At 36.4% G+C, this 19,795-nt stretch overlaps 1 protein-coding gene across 1 annotated transcript in view; it reads left to right on the top strand.

The window, feature by feature from the left end:
- Positions 1 to 19,795, top strand: part of TRRAP (transformation/transcription domain associated protein) — a gene marked incomplete at its 3' end in the record, with an annotated part of 99,133 nt that overhangs the window by 39,606 nt on the left and 39,732 nt on the right. Inside the window, 22 exon segments of the mRNA XM_082006807.1 lie at positions 92 to 211; positions 544 to 663; positions 1,020 to 1,184; positions 1,608 to 1,789; positions 2,040 to 2,238; positions 2,657 to 2,785; positions 3,422 to 3,688; positions 4,254 to 4,460; positions 5,350 to 5,508; positions 5,592 to 5,726; positions 5,913 to 6,023; positions 7,319 to 7,465; positions 9,506 to 9,719; positions 10,411 to 10,536; positions 13,075 to 13,221; positions 14,270 to 14,469; positions 15,165 to 15,286; positions 16,170 to 16,383; positions 17,448 to 17,627; positions 17,993 to 18,139; positions 18,838 to 18,957; positions 19,261 to 19,548. Coding sequence (XP_081862933.1) covers positions 92 to 211; positions 544 to 663; positions 1,020 to 1,184; positions 1,608 to 1,789; positions 2,040 to 2,238; positions 2,657 to 2,785; positions 3,422 to 3,688; positions 4,254 to 4,460; positions 5,350 to 5,508; positions 5,592 to 5,726; positions 5,913 to 6,023; positions 7,319 to 7,465; positions 9,506 to 9,719; positions 10,411 to 10,536; positions 13,075 to 13,221; positions 14,270 to 14,469; positions 15,165 to 15,286; positions 16,170 to 16,383; positions 17,448 to 17,627; positions 17,993 to 18,139; positions 18,838 to 18,957; positions 19,261 to 19,548 — 3,699 coding nt within the window.

Raw genomic sequence — 19,795 nt, 5'->3', positions numbered from 1 at the left:
AGAGAGGGGACAAAAAAGGTAGGATGTGTAATACTGTTTTTATGTCTTTAGCTGGTAATATAAATTTAATTGTGTTTCTTAATACCGGTAGGAAATGAAGATTTGTTCAGCAATTATAAATTTATTCCATCTGATCCCAGCTGCCCCTCAGACTTTGGTTAAACCTCTGCTGGAAGTTGTGATGAAAACAGAACGAGCAATGTTAATTGAGGTAAAAGTAGAAGTTACCATTGCTGATATTTTTGCTTTATAGTATTTTTAAACTTTAGTTTATAATAATTAGAGTATTTTAAACATGATGTGGGAACATTTGGTGTAATAAAAGGCTTGAAGAGCATATTTATTTATTTAGGAGGTGTTAACATTTGTCTTAGACTCTTAAAAGTGAAGTTTTGAAATTGTCAATAAATTCTCATCATAGAAGTTTTGGACATTTTGTATCTGCATAAATGCCAAGTCAAATGTATTTTTCTGAGTGCTAGTAAATTAGTAGATAGCACTCTGTACTCTGCATTTTTAATTTAAGCTTTATGAATCTTTCAGGCTGGCAGTCCATTCAGGGAACCACTAATAAAATTTTTGACACGTCATCCATCCCAGACTGTGGAGCTGTTCATGATGGAAGCTACTTTAAATGATCCACAGTGGAGCAGAATGTTTATGGTAAGCTGTGTGAGGAGGGGAGCAGGAAAAAGCCCTCATCTTCAAATCTGATGAACAAAAGGTTTTTCCTCTTTTCCATCTTTTATTTCCCTGTATGACCTTGTAGTCCTTAATCATGCTCTTACTCTGACTGTAGGGTGCCTATTCTTTGTTTAGTATTTGTTTGTCCTGAGATGTTGATTTTATACCTTTCCAGATCATGTAATATTATTACGGAAGTTGTAGAAGTTATTTTATGTGTGTGAAATACAGCCTCTGCAACTTTAGTGGGGAATATAAAAGTTACAGGATGATATAACCTTTGGTATTTTTGCTTTTGAAGGTTGTTATTAAAATTATTTCTTCCCCTTCTTCAGAGTTTCTTAAAACATAAAGATGCCAAACCTCTACGAGATGTACTGGCAGCTAATCCTAACCGATTTATTACTCTGCTGTTACCTGTTGGTACCCAAGCAGCTGTTAGGCCTGGTTCTCCAAGCACTACCACAATGCGTCTCGATCTTCAGTTTCAGGCTATCAAGGTATTAATTTATTCTTGTTTGTCTCTGCACCGAATAGTTAAAACCTCTTTAGCTACAGGCCTGCTATGTACAGGCTCTAAAGGGTCTGTCTATGTATTGTAGCTTGTAGAAAACCATTTGTAAAAACGTAAAGTGTTTGTAGGTCAGAGTCACTCTAGGAAGGGAAAAGACACTCAAATGAACTATACTTTTTTTAATCAAGTGAGATACAAGAAGAAAATAGGGCAACAGAAACTTTTTGTTAAAAAATTCCTCTAAAAATTGACCTGAACTAGTTTTTATTTGACTTTTTTTATATATATATATATATATATATATATTAGGACCCTTAATTGACCTTAAAGAAGTGCTTTTATATCATTGTTTCTGCTGACAGTTCTGTTGCATGTTGACTGTGCATTTGTCTTGTTTTTCTTTTGACAGATCATAAGTATTATTGTTAAGAATGATGAATGTTGGTTAGCAAATCAACATTCCTTGGTGAATCAGCTGAAACGTGTATGGGTGAGTGAAGCTTTTCAGGAGAGACATCGTAAGGAGAATATGGCTGCGACAAATTGGAAAGAACCTAAGCTATTAGCATATTGCTTATTGAATTACTGCAAGTACGTGAAAACATTTATTTCCTATAGCTTGCATACATTTTCAAAAAAATTTTGAAAATACTGTAAAGGTATACAGGGGTACTAAAAATCGTTTGCAGTTATTGACGAGAAAGTTTAATGTATTTCGTAATATTGCCATTAGCTCTAAAACCATGCCTTTGGTACTGCCAGTTTCTTCACCAAGCCATCAGCATAGAAGTTTGGTTGGGTATTTTTTCACAGAAGCTTTTTATTTTATATGTTTTTACAGGAGGAATTATGGTGATATAGAGTTGCTCTTCCAGTTGCTTCGGGCTTTTACGGGTCGATTTCTCTGCAATATGACTTTCTTAAAGGAGTACATGGAAGAAGACATCCCTAAAAACTACAGTATTCCCCAGAAACGGGCTTTGTTCTTCCGGTTTGTAGACTTCAATGACCCAAACTTTGGAGATGAGCTCAAAGCCAAGGTAACTAAAGCAATTAAATCAAAGAAGTCTGGTATTTAGATGTAATTTTCTTCTTGGGAACTAGGGCAACAAAACTCGCTTACTTAAATGTCAACGAGTTTGATAATTGGCAGAGCCATTTAGGTGAAAATATCATACCTGAAGAAGAGTGATAATAAACGGAGACAGCAATTTATCTTGCTTTTAGTGCTGACTACTTTGGTTTACACTTTCTAAGAATCTTTGCCCTTGGAAGGGGGAAAGAGGGGAAAAAAAATCTGTGTGTGTCTGTTTCTTAAGGTTTTATTTATAGCTTCCTTTTTGTAACGCAGTGATTATGTCTAACATGCAGGTTCGCATATGAAATTACTTGAATGTTGACTGCCATTAGAAGAATCTGATAGTCGAGTATAACTGGGTGTTTGTTTGTATTCTGTAGGTGCTGCAACACATCCTGAATCCTGCTTTCTTGTACAGTTTTGAAAAGGGAGAAGGTGAACAGCTGTTGGGACCCCCAAACCCAGAAGGAGATAATCCAGAAAGCATCACTAGTGTTTTTATAACAAAGGTAACAATCCTTGCTTACATTAAAGCATTTGAACATCAAAACACAAAGTTGTTCCTCTCATTTGGCTTTTCAATCCTGATTTGAATTAGTTGTGCTATTTCTAAATGCTATGATTGCTTATATGAAATTACATCATAACTTTGAACTGTTGTGGGATCCATCAGTCATCAGTAGGATTGGACTATGATTTGCAGTTTATGATATCTTTAGGATTTGAATGCCTGTCTTTAGAAACGGGCCTTGTATGGCTGTAGTCTCAGTCTTTTTCATAAGCAAAGCTTTCCGTGACTGAACATCAGTATCTTTGTAATTCACTTTGATTTCATTGAACCAGTTAGCAGTTACAAAATAGATGTTGTTGAAGATGAGGGTTGCGGTTTTTAGTTATGTTTTTTAATAGGTTAGCACTTTGGAAGTTTATAGATCTGCTTGTTATTTAAAAGTTCTCACTTCAGGAGGTTGTTTTGTGGGTATTAAACTGAATAAAAAAATGGTTATAGTTATTAGTCATCTTAAAAACCACTCAAAGAGCAAAAAAAGTTGGACTTTGCTTTTGTAGATAATACAGTTTAGTTGTTTTGGTTTTGTTCTGTTTTTTCTCACCTTCCTCTCCTCTTTGATCATTCCCGGGGCTAGGTACTTGATCCAGAAAAACAGGCTGATATGCTGGATTCTCTCAGGATATATCTCTTGCAGTTTGCCACACTTCTGGTTGAGCATGCTCCACATCACATTCATGACAATAACAAAAACCGGAACAGCAAACTACGACGCCTAATGACATTTGCTTGGCCTTGCCTCCTGTCCAAGGCATGTGTAGACCCAGCATGCAAATACAGTGGACATTTGCTTTTGGCACACATCATTGCAAAATTTGCCATACATAAGAAGATAGTTCTGCAGGTATTGACTATGGGCTTGTGAGGGATAAGTTCTGTAGTGTGCTTTCTTTTATTTTAAAATGCAGGGTAGAGGGTGCAGAGTAGTTTTGGATACTTAGTATGCAAGTAACAGTTAAATTCATATGCAACAAACAAATGCAGAAGCAGCAAGCTAAATATTAATACAAATTTATTTGAGGATAGGATATTGTAGAAAGAAGTTTGAAGATAAGTGAAAAGAGAGAGGGTAAATGGGACAATGGAAGGTCCTTTTGGTTGAATTAACAGAATGGTACTGTTTCTTCCTTTAAGAGACAGACCTTTCAGTTGAGACAGAATGTGGGGACCAAAGGAAAACTTCAAATTGGACAGTGGAGAGGGAGGGGAAAAAAGGGCACGTAAGGGAAACAGAAGTGTATGCTGTATACTTCCTAATGATGAAGTATCATCATATATTTACTAAATTATGGGTCTTCAGGAAAAAATTGTGTTTAGAAAAGGTGTGTTGTAGCTTCTCTTCCTTTATAAATGCTTTATTTTTGTAAATCTGTATAATACTAATGTTGATCAGAAATTTTGCTATTTAGGTTTTTCACAGTCTTCTAAAAGCTCATGCGATGGAGGCCCGAGCTATTGTGAGGCAAGCGATGGCTATTCTGACTCCAGCTGTGCCTGCTCGAATGGAGGATGGACATCAGATGCTGACTCACTGGACACGAAAAATCATTGTTGAAGAGGGTCATACAGTTCCCCAACTAGTACATATTTTGCACTTGATAGTACAACATTTCAAGGTACTGGCACCAGTTATTCTGGTAATCACCGTATCTCGGATATCAAGGAGGTAGACTGCAGTTTGATTAGACAATAACGTAATCTGATTTATATGGTTTAGCTTCAAAAGGCATCATCTGTCTGCAAAGATACTTATTTAAAACTGAAAACGTCTATTAAAATTATATAGCAAACCACTTATTAAGCTTTATCATGGTAGACGTTAGAACTCAAAATGTTTGGTGAAAATCTGCAAGATTAATTCATTGCATGTGTGTTAGCAGTGCTCATGAACAGAGCTGTGAAGATTCTTTAAGAGTATTGAAGTGTAGAACCATATTCTTTTTCATCTTCCAGTAATCCTTGTTTGTTCAACTTTCTACATTCTGTGGGGTTCACAAGGTAACTTTTATCTCCAGCTAATTTATGTTGTGAAACATTAAACAAATGGGGGAATGCTGCAGAATGTCAATATATGAGCATTTTGAAAACACCTATTAAAATACAATCCAAAATGAGAGCTAGCTAATGTGCGTTTAAGTCACTTTTCAGGAATCAATGCCTCAGTGCTTTTGGAAAAAATACCTGAGTGTGTTCAAATGCGAGTTGTAGCTCTCTAAAGGCATGGGCAAAAAATTGTAATGATTGGTCCTTGAGAAAAATCATGCATCTTCCAAAGAACATCTTCATTTAGGTCCTTGAAATCAGTCGTCACTACTGAAAATTGTAGCCAAAATTTTATTTCCAAAGCATGAATTACTTTTCTGGTTTGCAGGATTTGAACGTGGTACAGATTTAGGAGACTTTGGGATGAAAGACTATTTTACCATATTGCTTTATTTCGACTCCAGTTTTTGTGTAGAATTTTATTGATTAATGGCTAACATGACTGTGAAACCATCTTTTCAGGTTTATTATCCAGTGAGACATCACTTGGTTCAGCATATGGTTAGTGCCATGCAGAGACTGGGCTTCACTCCCAGTGTTACGATAGAGCAAAGAAAATTAGCTGTGGATCTTGCTGAAGTAGTTATTAAATGGGAATTGCAAAGAATTAAAGACCAGCAGGTAGGAAGTCTAAATAAACTGGTAAAGATTGAACTGTTAGACAGTTAAATGCATTTTTAACATGCATTTTGCTGATATTTCAGCCAGATTCAGACATGGATTCAAGTGGAAGTGGAGAAGGAGCAAGTTCTGCCTCATCTGCTGTTAAAAGAGGATTGTCTGTTGATTCTGGCCAAGAAGTAAAACGATTCAGGACAGCTACAGGAGCAATAAGTGCTGTAAGAAAAATTTGGATTTTGTTCAGAGACTCTGAAATTATAACCTGCAATTTAGTTTACTTTTCCACATAACTTGAAACTCCCTGAATTGAGAGCTGTACTTTTAGAAAATACTTTAAATCTGTTCTGCTTGTTGTTATCCTTCTTCAATGTTGCTTATGTTCTTTGTGTTTTGTATACATGCAGGTATTTGGACGTAGCCAGTCCTTGCCAGGAGCTGATGCACTTCTTTCCAAGCCGATTGACAAGCAACATACAGATACAGTTGTGAATTTCTTGATTAGAATTGCTTGCCAGGTAGTATATTCACTCTGATATGCAAATACCAATGCAGCATTAGTAGCCAAAACCATAAATCCCTCTTTTCAAAGAGTCCTTTTATGCTTGGATTATTCTAGTGTTTGTATACTTTCACTGAAAGGTTAGAAACTTTACTGTGAATCTGTACAAAAAGTAAAATGTTTTCATTTTAAGGAGGAAAGAAGTTTAATTTGATAACCAGTTTCTGCATGTTTTTCATTTCACATGAAATGTGAAATGGTGGATATTGTACGAGAGGTATGCTTTAGCTTCTTATTGTTGGCATTATACGTTTGTAGCTTGATGTAGGGAGTGTGCATTTTGAAATTAAAACTTCAGATGTGAACAGGTGCAATCCCCGATTTTGAAATTGAAAGAGTCTCCATTTTACTGTGCTGTTGATCACTTCTAGCATTTTGTTTGTTCTTTACTTTCTCTTCTCAAGCAAGCACTGTATCAGGAGCGACATAATGGAAATACAAGTCACTAGCAGAGTTTGGCTGCAGCCAGGCAAAGACTTCAAAAAGTTTCCAAAGTGGTTTTTTTTTTTTTCTTAATTGATTTATATGTTTTCCTGATGCTGCTAAGTATGCTTGTTCTGTTGCCTAGATTTAATGGCAAGAATATTTTACCCAAAAACTGAAGAATATTTAGAGAGTTTAATAGGGAAAGGCTATGTCAATTATGTATGTAAGGATAACGATTGTAATTGTATTTTCGAGATCAAATACATGGAATTACTTCTTTTCATGCAGCATCTAGAACTAAAGATTTTCAACAAATTTTCTTAAGAATTAACTTTTCTACAGTGGGGAAAATTAGCTGGGTGTAGCTCAAAATTGACAAATTTTATGGCTCCTGCTTCTGCAGCAGACTCAGCTGGTCAGTAACATGGGATTTTATACACCACAGTCCGTTGCACAGAGTAGATGTGCTCTTGAACTATAAAGATGAATCGAGTAAAGAGATACGTATATTTCTGTGTACTTAGAAAAGATTAACCATCTGGAGCATGTTCAGGTTTCTAGTAATAATGTATGGGATTAAACTTTTTTAAATACACATTTGATGGGTGATTTGGGGTGATTAGCTGGCAGTTCAGACACCAGTTTTGATGTTTACTATTAATTGTCAGCTTTCTATGTGGTTAAATACTCTGTGACTATATTGATAAAACTACTTAAGCTTATCCATTTCAGAAATAAGAAATTATATGCTTGCTTGGAATGCATAATAAATTAATGAGTTGATTACAAAAGGTTGTCATTTTGTTAACTGTGATTAATTGCTAGGTAAATGACAACTCAAACACTGCTGGATCTCCTGGGGAATTACTGTCTCGCCGCTGTGTCAACCTTCTGAAAACAGCTTTACGACCAGACATGTGGCCAAAATCAGAACTGAAGTTGCAGTGGTTTGATAAACTGCTAATGACTGTGGTAGGTAACATTCTAGTCCTGTAGGTCTTTAGGTTTCACTAGCACATATGTTGATTGAGCACTAGCGATATCTGGATACTGATTTTTACTGTCTTAATCTTTTCTTTTTTTGTAGTGAAATATATAAATTATTAAGTCTGTGAATTGCATCAGTGGTTATAATTCGAGGAGTAATTTCCGGTGCTACACTGATTTTGAAATAGATTGTAGTTTGCTTGTTTGGATGGCCTACTGGTTCGTGGGGTTTTCTTTGGTTCGGGGGTGTCTCTTGTTTGTTTGTTTGTTTGTTTAGTAGGAAGTTTTACAAATTGAGATTGATTTTATTGATTCATCATTTTCTGACTACATTATGGTAACACGAAGTTCACTTAAAGGCTAGTTTCCTGTATTTGATGATACAACATATTTTGTTTATCGTCTGTATGCTGTTTGTGTGCTTTTCGCCATATAGTAAGTTTTTCTACACCTATTTTGTTTGTATCATACTATTTGATAGACTAGCAACTGTTACTGTGTTAAATTTTTAGGAGCTCTCTTGATGCCACTTTTCTATTTCTTTGAATAAAGGAGTAATATATCCTACTTTTGGAAACTTAAAAATGTGTAAGATTACATGAAAATCTGCTGTGGCCCATTTTTTCCAAATGTTGATCTACATGTGCTATACTTCCATAATGCTGTTGTCTTCATGAAGGTAGTCCTTGAAAGGGCAAGTGTCTACTTTCATCCTCTTCTCCTTCTGTTGGAAGAATTTTTAATGTGGCTCTATTTGTTTTGGGTTTAAAAGCACTGATAGTGCTCTAGGGAGCTCATACGTGTCGCTTTACTCATCTTTTCCCAAGTAGTGTGCAACCAGAGTGAAAATTGCCATTAAAATTAATTTTTTTTTTTTTTTTTTCCTGTTGATGGCATTTGATAGCCTACAACAGGAAGAACTGCAGTCAGTTCTGGCCATTGTTGGACAAGGATTGCCTGCTACTCATCTTCCTCACTTACACAGTTCCGAAGCTATTTAAGTGCCAGGTGATGGCGGCTGTGCAGTAACAGCAGCATGACTTCAGGAAAATCATGACTTTGAGTGATTTCTCTGCACTGAAGACATCGTGAATGTCTACGTGCTGTCTGCTGAAGAAGAGCTGCATGTTATGTACAAACCAGCGTTGCCCTCCCTTTCTGGAACAGAGGGGAAGCTGGTGGATGTGTAAAAATAACATTAGAGAGTGCGATTCAGAGAGTTTATGTGCTTCCAGAATGTGAACTGCTATATTTTTCCTCTGACTTTCGGACAAATCTTCCAGTTTATTATCTTTCATGAATTTGGGGAAGGTGGGCAAAGTGCACCGCATCTAAAAGCAAGCCAGAATCAAAACCTAGCCCACTCCACTTGTCTTCCCCCACTTCAAAACAAATGCAGCGTACCACCCCTCAGACCTGAGGAAGGTGGATGTGGTTGATGTTTGCTTAATACAAGGACATGAGCCCTCCTGAACGGGAATTTTATATCTTAATTTTGTGCTATGTGGCATCAGTTATACAAGAAGTTCAGAAAAAAGAATACAACTTCGTCAGCAGACTAATTTACTATCTTAATGATAATTTTGTACGTTTACAAAGAGGTCTAGGAATATTTTATTTTCCTTATTTTTTTCTTTAGTTCCAAATATCTTCTTTCCTAACCTTTAAGCTGTAATTTATAGAATATGCTGTTTTAGCTCTCCACTGAAGGCCTGTCTCTGAAAGATGTTGACAAAGAGGTAAAATATTATCCTCTCTTGAAAACACTTCTAACCTGCAAGTTTGCAGGCAACTTTCAAAGCCGAGGACCACAAAAAACATCAGCAGGAACATACTGTAAATGATTTTATAGCGCCTTGTGTTTTACAGTTTTATGTTGCATGACTTGCATTGACGTGAAACGTTGCTGGTGTAGAAACCTCAGACTTACTACAGGTTTTCAACAGATTTGATCTGGACTTGCTAATCTGTGCAATACTTGTGTGATTTCCCCCACTCACTGCCTTTTTTATATGCTCTCTTTAGGAACAACCCAATCAGGCCAACTTTGCCAACATCTGCACTGGCTTAGAGGTCTTAAGTTTCCTGTTAACTGTACTGCAGCCCCCTGCTATCCTTAGTAGCTTCAAACCCCTGCAACGAGGTGTAGCAGCTTGTATGACTTGTGGAAACACCAAGGTTTTGAGAGCAGTCCACAGTTTGCTTTCTCGCTTAATGGGTATTTTCCCTACAGAACCAAGTATGTGCTATTTTCTTCCTCCTTTTATCCTTTAATGCTGCATAACTTAAGTGATTAAGGGCGGGGTGAAGACTCTCTTTGGAATGTACTAATATTCTGTGTTACGATTCCTGCATTTAACAGTCCATTTTAGTTTGCACTTTCAACCTCTGCTTAAAAAAAGAGAAACTGAAATAAGTAATCGTGTGGAATACATCATTATCCATTGACATAAAAACTTAATAACCTGTGGCTGTCATAACTTTGGTTCAAGAAATGCATGCCATAAATTTAATGTATTTTTGCAATTATAATTTTTCAGCTCCAGAAGTGCCATTTTTTTAGTTGTTAAGCTTTGCTGTTTTGCTAAAACAAGGAAGGGAGATAGAGTATAAAAAGAAAAGCAGTAGGTAATATGCCATGTCTTAATATAAACTAAGTTAGATAATCTTAAAAAAAAAAAAAAAAAAAGTAATCTGAGACTTCTCATCAGAATGGGTTATTTAGAAGTTGTGGTACACTATTATAGAAGACATACAGGTTATATAATAGAGATTTATATAAATGAGGGATCTGTTTGTGTTACCTTGGTTTGTTAGCAAGATTATTGTTCCTGTGATAGCATAGATGACCGTGTGTTCACAGTGAAACTGTTCCTCGCCAGTTCTGTGGCTCGTTACGAAAAGTAAACACAACTCTCTCAACTCTGCAGGTACCTCGAGTGTAGCTTCAAAGTATGAAGAGCTGGAGTGCCTTTATGCTGCAGTTGGAAAGGTTATTTATGAAGGACTTACTAATTACGAAAAGGCCACTAATGCTAACCCTTCTCAGCTCTTTGGTGAGTTTCCCACTTCTCTAGTAGATGTATGTAGAGTGCCCATTAGTGAGTATGATCTTTGTCAGGAGCTTTTATTTTCCGTATGGAAGTTGAGATCTGGTGTCATGCAGAGGAAGCAGTGTGACGCATTTGGAGCTGACTTGAGGGATAAGCTTGGGATGTTTGTCATCTGTGAAGAAAGGGACTGGGGGGGTTCCTTGCATTCTGTCTTCTGGTAGCTGACTGGGGAGCGATTACTGGAAGTGTGGAGCTGCAGCTAAGCTAGATAGAAGCCTTCTGTATTCAAAGTTGTCGTGGTTTAGCCCCAGCCAGCAACTATGCACCACGCAGCCGCTCGCTCACTCCCCCACGGTGGGACGGGGGAGAGAATTGGAAGAGTAAAAGTGAGGAAACTCATGGTTTGAGATAAAGACAGTTTAATAAGTAAAGCAAAAGCTGCGCACGCAAGCAAAGCAAAACAAGGAATTTATCACTACTCCCCATGGGCAGGCAGGGGTTCAGCCATCTCCAGGGAAGCAGGGCTCCATCACACGTAATGGTTTCTTGGGAAGGCAGACGCCATAACTCCGAACGTCCCTCCACCCCTTCCTTCTTCTTTGTCCCAGCTTTATATACTGAGCATGACGTTATATGGTAGGGAATATCTCTTTGGCCAGCCTGGGTCAGCTGTCCCAGCTGTGTCCCCTCCCAGCTTCCCGTGCACCCCCAGCCTGCTCGCTGCAGGCCAGCATGAGAAGCTGGACTGTCCTTGAGTACTTAGCAACAACTCAAAACATCAGCACCTTATCAACATTTTCTCATCCCAAATCCAAAACATAGCCTCATGCTAGCTTCTATGAAGAAAATTAACTCTACCCTGGCTGAAACCAGGACAAAAGTGCATGGAAAACGTAGTAAACAAGATACAACTTACTAGAAACTTTTACTTTTTTACACGAAAAACCAAAATCCTGCAGGTACTACTCTTGAGATATAGAATATTTCAAGGAATCTGTGTAAACATTCTTACATGTTATTGCCTTATGCTTTATTTTTCAGTTGTTTTTAAAGCCTCATTTATCAGCTGATTTAAATAGGGTAGGAAGATTTATTTATTTATAGATCCTGAATTCTCACTAGGTAAGAAATAACAAAAATACTATTTTTTTCTTGAGTGAGCAAATCTGAATTTTTAGTATATACCATTCTGAAGAGCTGAAATGTTCTTCTTTTCTTGTTATTAATACTTATGTAGCTGAGCTCTCTACCAGTTAAATGATACGATGACAAAGATATATTGGAATAATACAGTTTGTTGCAGAACTGGTTGTGTTGGTAGTACAGACCTGAAATTACACAGTTTTTGAAAACTTGCTCATTTTAAATAGCAAATGTCCTTCAGTATTCTACTCTGTGACCTGTGTAGATAGTTGTAGTTTTGCTTTGGGAATTGCCTGTTTGTCAGATGTTGGGATGTGCTTTACGACAAACTAGCCGAGAAAGATATTTCTTACAGCGTGTCCAGAGCTCACTGAAAAGCAGCACTATGATCTTAACTGTCAGGTGGTGCGAATCCAGTGAAGTCAGCGTTTGAGGCTGAACTTTGTGTGCCAAATTTTGTGCATGTCTGAGCAGGAAAAGAAATACAAACTTTTGAAGCAGCCATTCAATGAACAAGGCACACTTCTATAAATATTGTCGTAGGCTTTTCTTGAATTATGAAGTTGCAGTAGGGAAAGAGACAGCTGTAGGTTTTTTTAGAGGGTGTAGTTTGAGAGGATGTGTGTACTTTTGTAGAGAGTTAAGTGTTTTAAAGCATAGATGCTGCAAAAGCTGGTTGGCTTGCATGTGTATGGATAAGCTAATATTAGGATAGGCATTGCTAACAGCTGTGTAATTTGAAGGGACTGTGATCTTGTAGGCATCGTGCATTCATAAACTGCCGAAGTTACCTGTTTCAGTAGTGTTAACTTTTCCAACCTACAGTAACTCATTTATGAAACTTTATAAAATCTCTAGATTGCAAAACCAAGATAATGTAATTTTTTTAGTTTTTATTTTTAATTACTAAACCCAATCCTATTCATGTAAAAGTTTTTCAACTTTTTTGGTACTAAAACAAACATGCAACTGTAGGAGAAGTTTCATTTTGCCTGGTTAACGATATTTCTTCTTTGTTTTTTTCGTAAGGCCTTGGAGAAGTATCTGCTTTCAGTTTCTTTTTTTCTATCCTTTCTTTCTCCCCCTTGCCCTCCATCACACACTTACATACGGAACTTTTAGATATTGCGATTACTGCAGAATAACTTTTTAGTCTTAGACTAAAGGCTAAACTTGAGACCAGAGCTGAGACTGAAAGTTGTTCTTGAAGTCTATCAGGATTTCTAATCTTTGTAACTTGGGTAGTCGTGTGCTTCTTTCTTTCATGGCAGGACAAAATACAGCTAGAACATTTTCCTTTGTTCTTTCACAGAACGAGAACATCCACATTGAAAACCTATCTCTCACTTGCGTCGTGCTCAGAAGTTTTACTTCCTTAGGTATTGTTTTTATTTATAGGTACTTTAATGATTCTGAAGTCTGCGTGCAGTAACAATCCCAGCTATATTGACAGATTGATTTCAGTTTTTATGCGATCTCTGCAGAAGATGGTCAGGGAACACTTAAACCCACAGGCTACGGCAGGAACAGCAGAAGCAAATACAGGTATTACATTATATAGTTTAAGGATGGTAATGATTAGAAGAGTTGCATTAAAATCTCTTTGTCCTAAAGAGATTTAAATGATTTTTTCAGAGTTTTGTGTGCATTATTACATTAGTGAAAAATATTACTGATGTATTCAAGGATAAAAATGCACTTTTGAGTTCCTGTTACTGGCTTAATATATGAATTTCAGTATTATCCCAAACATTTCAGTGAATGGTTAGTGAATGTTTATTGAGCTACAGCATAGATAGAAATACTGAAATACCTCAAGAGTTTATAGTGTTGAGGGGAGGGGAGCTGAATTTTTTTTGATTGTTCTGTGCCCCCCCCCCCCCCTTTTTTTTTTTTGACCCCTTCCTATTTGGTAATATTGGAATAACTGTTTGTGAAATTAACTTGTTGGAGCTGATGCTTTTGTTGTCTTAAAATAGCATCTTTTTCAGTCTGTACAATTCTGTCTATCATCAAGTGGTCATGAGTCACTGAAAAAAATTAGATGTTCTTGTAGAAGAAAATTCAGTGCTAGTGAAGAGCACTGTAATTTATTAATCAATAAGCTACTGAAGAAAATACTTCGAAAGAATTGATGCTGTTAGATTCCCAGACTGTATTTTAATTAGGTAAATGAGAACCTTGCAAATTTTATTAACAGAGAAACAATTGGAAAATTACTGAACTAGACAGATAAGCAAGTCAGGAAATTAACAGAATAGAATAGGTGTGCTGCAGTATTTCTTTCACAAGCTTAATTGCGGATTTTTAGTACTGGGGTTTGGTAATACCTTTCACCGAAGATTTACTGAAATGAAACCAGCCAGTCTTGCCTTTAAAATTTTGAATGGATTTGGTTTTTTTGGAAGGAGTCTTAGTTGTTTAGGAATGGACAGTAGTAATTCTGAAAATGTTATTTCTAGGGGTATATTTCTAGGTAACAGATAATGTTGTTGCTATTTTTAAAATTACAGTAGCTTACCTTGAAAATTTCTTTACTAGGTGTTTTATAGGTGTACACACAATTCTAATACTTTTTTGGCATCCATAGCAGGTACAAGTGAACTGGTAATGCTAAGCCTGGATCTTGTGAAAACTCGCCTGGCTGTGATGAGCATGGAAATGAGGAAAAATTTTATACAAGCTATTTTAACATCTCTCATTGAAAAATCTACTGATGCCAAAATTCTTCGTGCAGTGGTAAAAATAGTGGAAGAGTGGGTGAAAAACAATTCCCCAATGGCAGCTAATCAGGTAAATTGAGAAGATAAAATCATTATTGCTCTCAAATGCTAAATAACTGTAAGCCACTGTTATAATTCATCAGTTTTTGATGGTGAGGTTTGTAAGGATGTGTTATATATGTTTAGATGCCCTTGTGAGGTTTGGAATATTTTGCATATTCTGTGAAAGTAACTGGAGTTAAAGATGCTTAACATTTTATAGGCTTATATGAGGTGTTTGATCTCAAATGCTGTTTTCCTGAGAACTTGTTTTAAAGTAAAAGTTTTAAAATTTGTTTCACATTAACTTGGATAGAGAGATTCTTCAGGAGGAGAATGACTAATGCTGGTTTAAATCGTGTTATTCCTGTAACATTTTGTGGCCTCCTCAATTTGCTGTATTTTTTGTTAGAGTTGAGTACTTGACAATCCAGTGCTGTATAAAAGGACCTACACTTTTTAAAATATACGTTAGATTTTCATAATTGTTGAACAACTTAAAGCTGTTTTTAGTCATGATTTTAAAATTCTCTAGCATATATTAGAAGGATAAATGCTTAAGTTGTTTTTCTTTTTAAGAACTATGATCTTCTATCAAGCTATTTTTCAGTACTTTAGAAGTGAAAGTGTGATATAAAGGATTGCTGAGGTGTACTCTGAATGTGCCAGTTCTCTGCATGTTTTAAGATGAATTGACAAAATTAATCATGTCGTCTTTTAACGCAGACACCTACTCTCAGGGAGAAGTCCATTCTACTAGTGAAAATGATGACTTACATTGAAAAGCGTTTTCCAGAAGACCTTGAATTAAATGCCCAGTTCTTAGACCTTGTTAACTATGTCTATAGGTAATTATAGCAGTTAATCATTTATTGCAGCTTATTGGTTCATAATTTGTACCATATATGACCTTTATAACATGCCATCAATCTTTTTAGGTCTGAACTAAGTGATTCTCCCCCCCGCAAATGCAAAATCAATTCATTTCATGGAGACCGCAGTACTTAATTGTGGAAGACAATTTGAAAATAGACGTTCCTTAGAAAGGATTTTCTTCTTGGCTCTGCTAAAATATTTCCATGACCTCAACCTCTTCCTTTCCCAAGTTAACAGGGCATCCTTGTAGCTGGTTGTATTATAAACACTGTGGTGACAGGTGAAATCTGTCTGTCTTGACATAAAATTATGAAGATTATAAAGGTTATAAAGATTTATTCCCCCCCCCCTTGGAAATTTATTGTAAATTATACGTCCAGGAGAGTTACTTTTCTAGCTAAACTGGCAGGTTTTGTAACAGGATGAAATGATTAAAATAGTTACGTTATTAAAAAAAAGCCAGGTATTTAATTTTGTGTTGATGATTCACATAATTTTGAGTTACTCTTTGCTGCTGTTCTGTTTTCTGGTTAACTGTGCAAAGCCCTGGGGTGAACATGGTGGTCAGAATCTTTTATCATTTGGCATTTCAAACAAGATACCTATGTGTCTGAAGTTGTTTCACAATTATGATAAGATTTTATCCTGAAAGAGTTTTTGTGATAGTTCTGGAGCAGTTTTCTAAAAAGCAGCAATATTTTCTTTGCTATTTCTCCCAGAATGCTGCACCTGGATGCATGTCACACCATGTGGGCTTCTACAGAATGTCACCTCTTCATTTCTAGTATTTTATATACAAAACCTAGAAGGCTTCTCTTTCTAATGTCTCTGTCTTTTCATCTCTATTAATTTTAGGGATGAGAATCTTTCTGGTAGCGAACTTACTGCTAAACTTGAGCCAGCATTTCTTTCGGGTTTGCGTTGTGCCCAGCCACTCATACGGGCCAAATTTTTTGAGGTCTTTGACAATTCTATGAAACGTCGTGTTTATGAACGCCTGCTTTATGTGACCTGCTCTCAAAACTGGGAAGCAATGGGAAATCACTTTTGGATAAAACAGTGCATCGAGGTAGGGAAATTATTTGTATCAGAAATACAATTATAATTCGAGAAATACATTTTATTCCCCATTTTTCTTGGCTGGGTGTAAGAGCATTATGTAATATGTGTCTTTATAGTATGTACTATCTGTATCAAAGCTAAAAATACCAACACAGCTGCCTCAGATACTTCCAGTGATGCTTAAAAAGAAGTTCAGTGTCTAAACCATGAAATGCTGGTGCTTGAAAAGTGTATTTAAAAACAACCATTAAAATATATCTTCTCTGCAAAAACCTTAATGACCAGGTTTATACTTCTTAAGAAAATGCATCTCTCATAAATAATGTTGATTATAAAAAAAAAAAAATACAGGAATTGTTATTGTAGATGATTTCAACAAAACTGTTAAGGCTGGAGTGTCTGCTGTGGTGGTATGACAACTGTTAAGTGGGATTGCATTGAAATGAAATTGCAGTTTTGGTTGGTTTATTTAAAACAAGATGAGAGCAAAGCTTGCTCTTTTTTTAAAAAGAAAAACAACCAATTTGCAAATTAAAACATGAGTTTAAAGTGATTGTGAGGATAACTTTGTACTCTTAAAAGTATTAGAACTCCTTCTAGAGAGATAAACAGCAGCATTGTGGTTTGTTTGGGCCCCCCTCCCCTCAGAGATAAACAGCAGCATTGTGGTTTGTTTGGGCCCCCCTCCCCTCCCCCCACCACTCCTTTTGGGAAGACTTTCATTGTATTGGGGAGAGTCTGTATACATTAGCTGCTTGGGGCCACTAAATGTTAAAAAGTACAAAATACAGAATTTAGGTATAGAAGATTGCTATTTCTTCAGCATTTTCAGGAGAGGCTTGAAAAACAATCTTGAACATGTAGTCACGAACTTCAAAATGGTGATAAAATGTGGTCAGATTAAGGTGAAAATGTATTGGTGCATTTATTGAATAAAGGTGGTAAATAGACCTTAAACATATTATTGCAACTTTTATCTTGTTGATGAATATTAAACCATACTGATGTTTTCCTTGAAATCCTACAGTGAAATGTATCGTTAAAAGCTCTCCTTGCTTCTTAATGCCTTAGCTCCTGTTGGCAGTGTGTGAGAGGAACACGACCATTGGGACGAGCTGTCAGGGTGCCATGCTGCCCTCGATCACCAACGTGATCAACCTTGCCGACAGTCACGATAGAGCAGCTTTTGCTATGGTAACCCACGTCAAACAAGAGCCTCGTGAAAGGGAAAACAGTGAATCCAAAGAAGAGGTAATTTACCGAAAATACTGTAGGAAAAGGAATCTTTTTGATGGATTACAGCTCCTCTTAGTTTCTCATCAAATCAGTTCGGAGAGTATGTCTTGAAGATGATGTGCACAGATTGTTCAGTGTATCTTGTGTTTAATACATTGTAGTTTAACCATGCATGGGTTTCTCAGAACTTGCATTCATTCATTTAGCCTTTTCTTTACTGTAGTGCTATAGCAATTCTATATCTGAACCTGAAGAACTAGCAAAAATAAATAGTGAGACCTGAAATAAGTTGATCGGAAGGGTATTTTGTATTTCTTTGGGAAAAAAGCAAAAGCACTTAGAAAAAATCTGCATGCTTTGAGTTGTTTACTTCTGTGTAGGATGTTGAAATAGACATTGAGTTGGCTCCGGGAGATCAGACCAGTACACCTAAAACGAAGGAACTTTCTGAGAAGGACATTGGCAATCAGCTGCACATGTTGACCAACCGGCATGACAAATTTCTTGACTCTCTTCGAGAAGTGAAGGTTGGTATAGGCTGTTGGTTTCCTGACAAATCATTTTAATGCTAAACCCTTCAAATTGACTTGACATGCCTTTTTTTTTTTTCCCCTGATCTCACACTTCTGATTTTTTTTTTTTTGGTAGCTAATTTTTTTTTAATGTAGACATCTCTTATCTGGTGTAATTTCTTATTTGCATAGGGTAAAAAATTCTTAAGCCTTCACTTAATTGCTAGTTGTTACTGTATCCCTTTCCCACAAAGTTTAATTTCATCCTGTTCCACCTGTAAGTGTATTTTAACTGTTCAGTTAAGAAAACAGTGATGGCAAAGACTGGCTATAGGATCCAAGAAGTGTATTGACATCTTATGTTTAAATAATTCCTAAGAAGATTAGGGGCTATGTTGAAATAATTCTCACAGTAGTAACAGTTCTATTCAATTAACTTGATCATTCCTATTACTAAAGTACTCAACTTCTTTCCTTTTGCCTTCTTTTTTTTTTAAATGGTTACAGTAATGAATCATCAGAGTCTTGAACAAAATCAAAATAGGATTAAATTCTTGTTACAGTAGTCTGTATTGCTGAAGAAAACATATTTTTGATATGTTGGTTGGAAAAGGCATTTGCATTACTGCTTAAAAAATTGTATAACTGTGAACTGTTTTTCCATGGTATTAATTGTATTTTTCACATTTATATACGTTCTTTTTTGTTTTTAGACTGGAGCATTGCTGAGTGCCTTTGTTCAGTTATGTCATATTTCTACACCATTAGCAGAGAAGACTTGGATACAGCTTTTTTCACGACTTTGGAAAATCTTGTCTGACAGACAACAACATGTGAGAATCTCTCTCCCCCCGCACTTACAAATACCTCTTTGTAAATGACTGGTGTTTCAGGAAAATGTTTTTGTATGATGAGTGACTTTTTCACTTGCTTTGAGAAGTTTGCCGTTTGCCATTGTGACTAGTGGATGCTGTATACCACTATCAGTACATCTTCTGAAAGAAATAGGGCCCTTCGGTCTACAAAGAGAAACACATTTATCAAATTATTGTTCCCCATATTAATAAGATTTTTAATCTAAATTCTCTAATTGAAGAATCTGAATGAACAGATAACTGTTATGTTTTTTCTTCTAGGCTCTAGCAGGTGAAATAAGCCCTTTCTTGTGCAGTGGTAGCCATCAAGTACAGCGAGATTGCCAGCCAAGTGCACTGAATTGCTTTGTGGAAGCAATGTCACAGTGTGTTCCTCCCATTCCCATCAGACCTTGTGTTCTGAAGTACTTGGGTAAAACTCACAATCTCTGGTTTCGTTCTACACTGATGCTGGAACATCAAGCCTTTGAAAAAGGACTGAGTCTACAAATTAAGCCTAAACAGACAACAGAATTTTATGAGCAGGAAAGCATAACTCCTCCTCAACAGGTAGTGTTACATTAATTGAAATACCTTATGAAATGTGAAGAGAAAAACACAGGATAGTACAGTAGTATCATAGAATCATTTAGGTTGGAAAAGACTTTTAATATCGAGTCCAACCATAAACCAAGCACTGGCAAGTCCACCACTAAACTGTGGCCCTAAGTGCCATGTCTACACAACTTTTAAGTACTTCCAGCAGTAGTGACTCAACCACTTCCCTGGGAAGCCTGTTCCAGTCCTTAATAACCCT

The sequence above is a fragment of the Phaethon aethereus genome (assembly GCF_964289735.1).
Source record: "Phaethon aethereus genome assembly, chromosome: 15".
Taxonomy (NCBI): Eukaryota; Metazoa; Chordata; class Aves; order Phaethontiformes; family Phaethontidae; genus Phaethon; species Phaethon aethereus.
The sequence above is the reverse complement of the archived record's forward strand: the minus strand, read 5'-3'. Positions and strand labels throughout refer to the sequence as shown.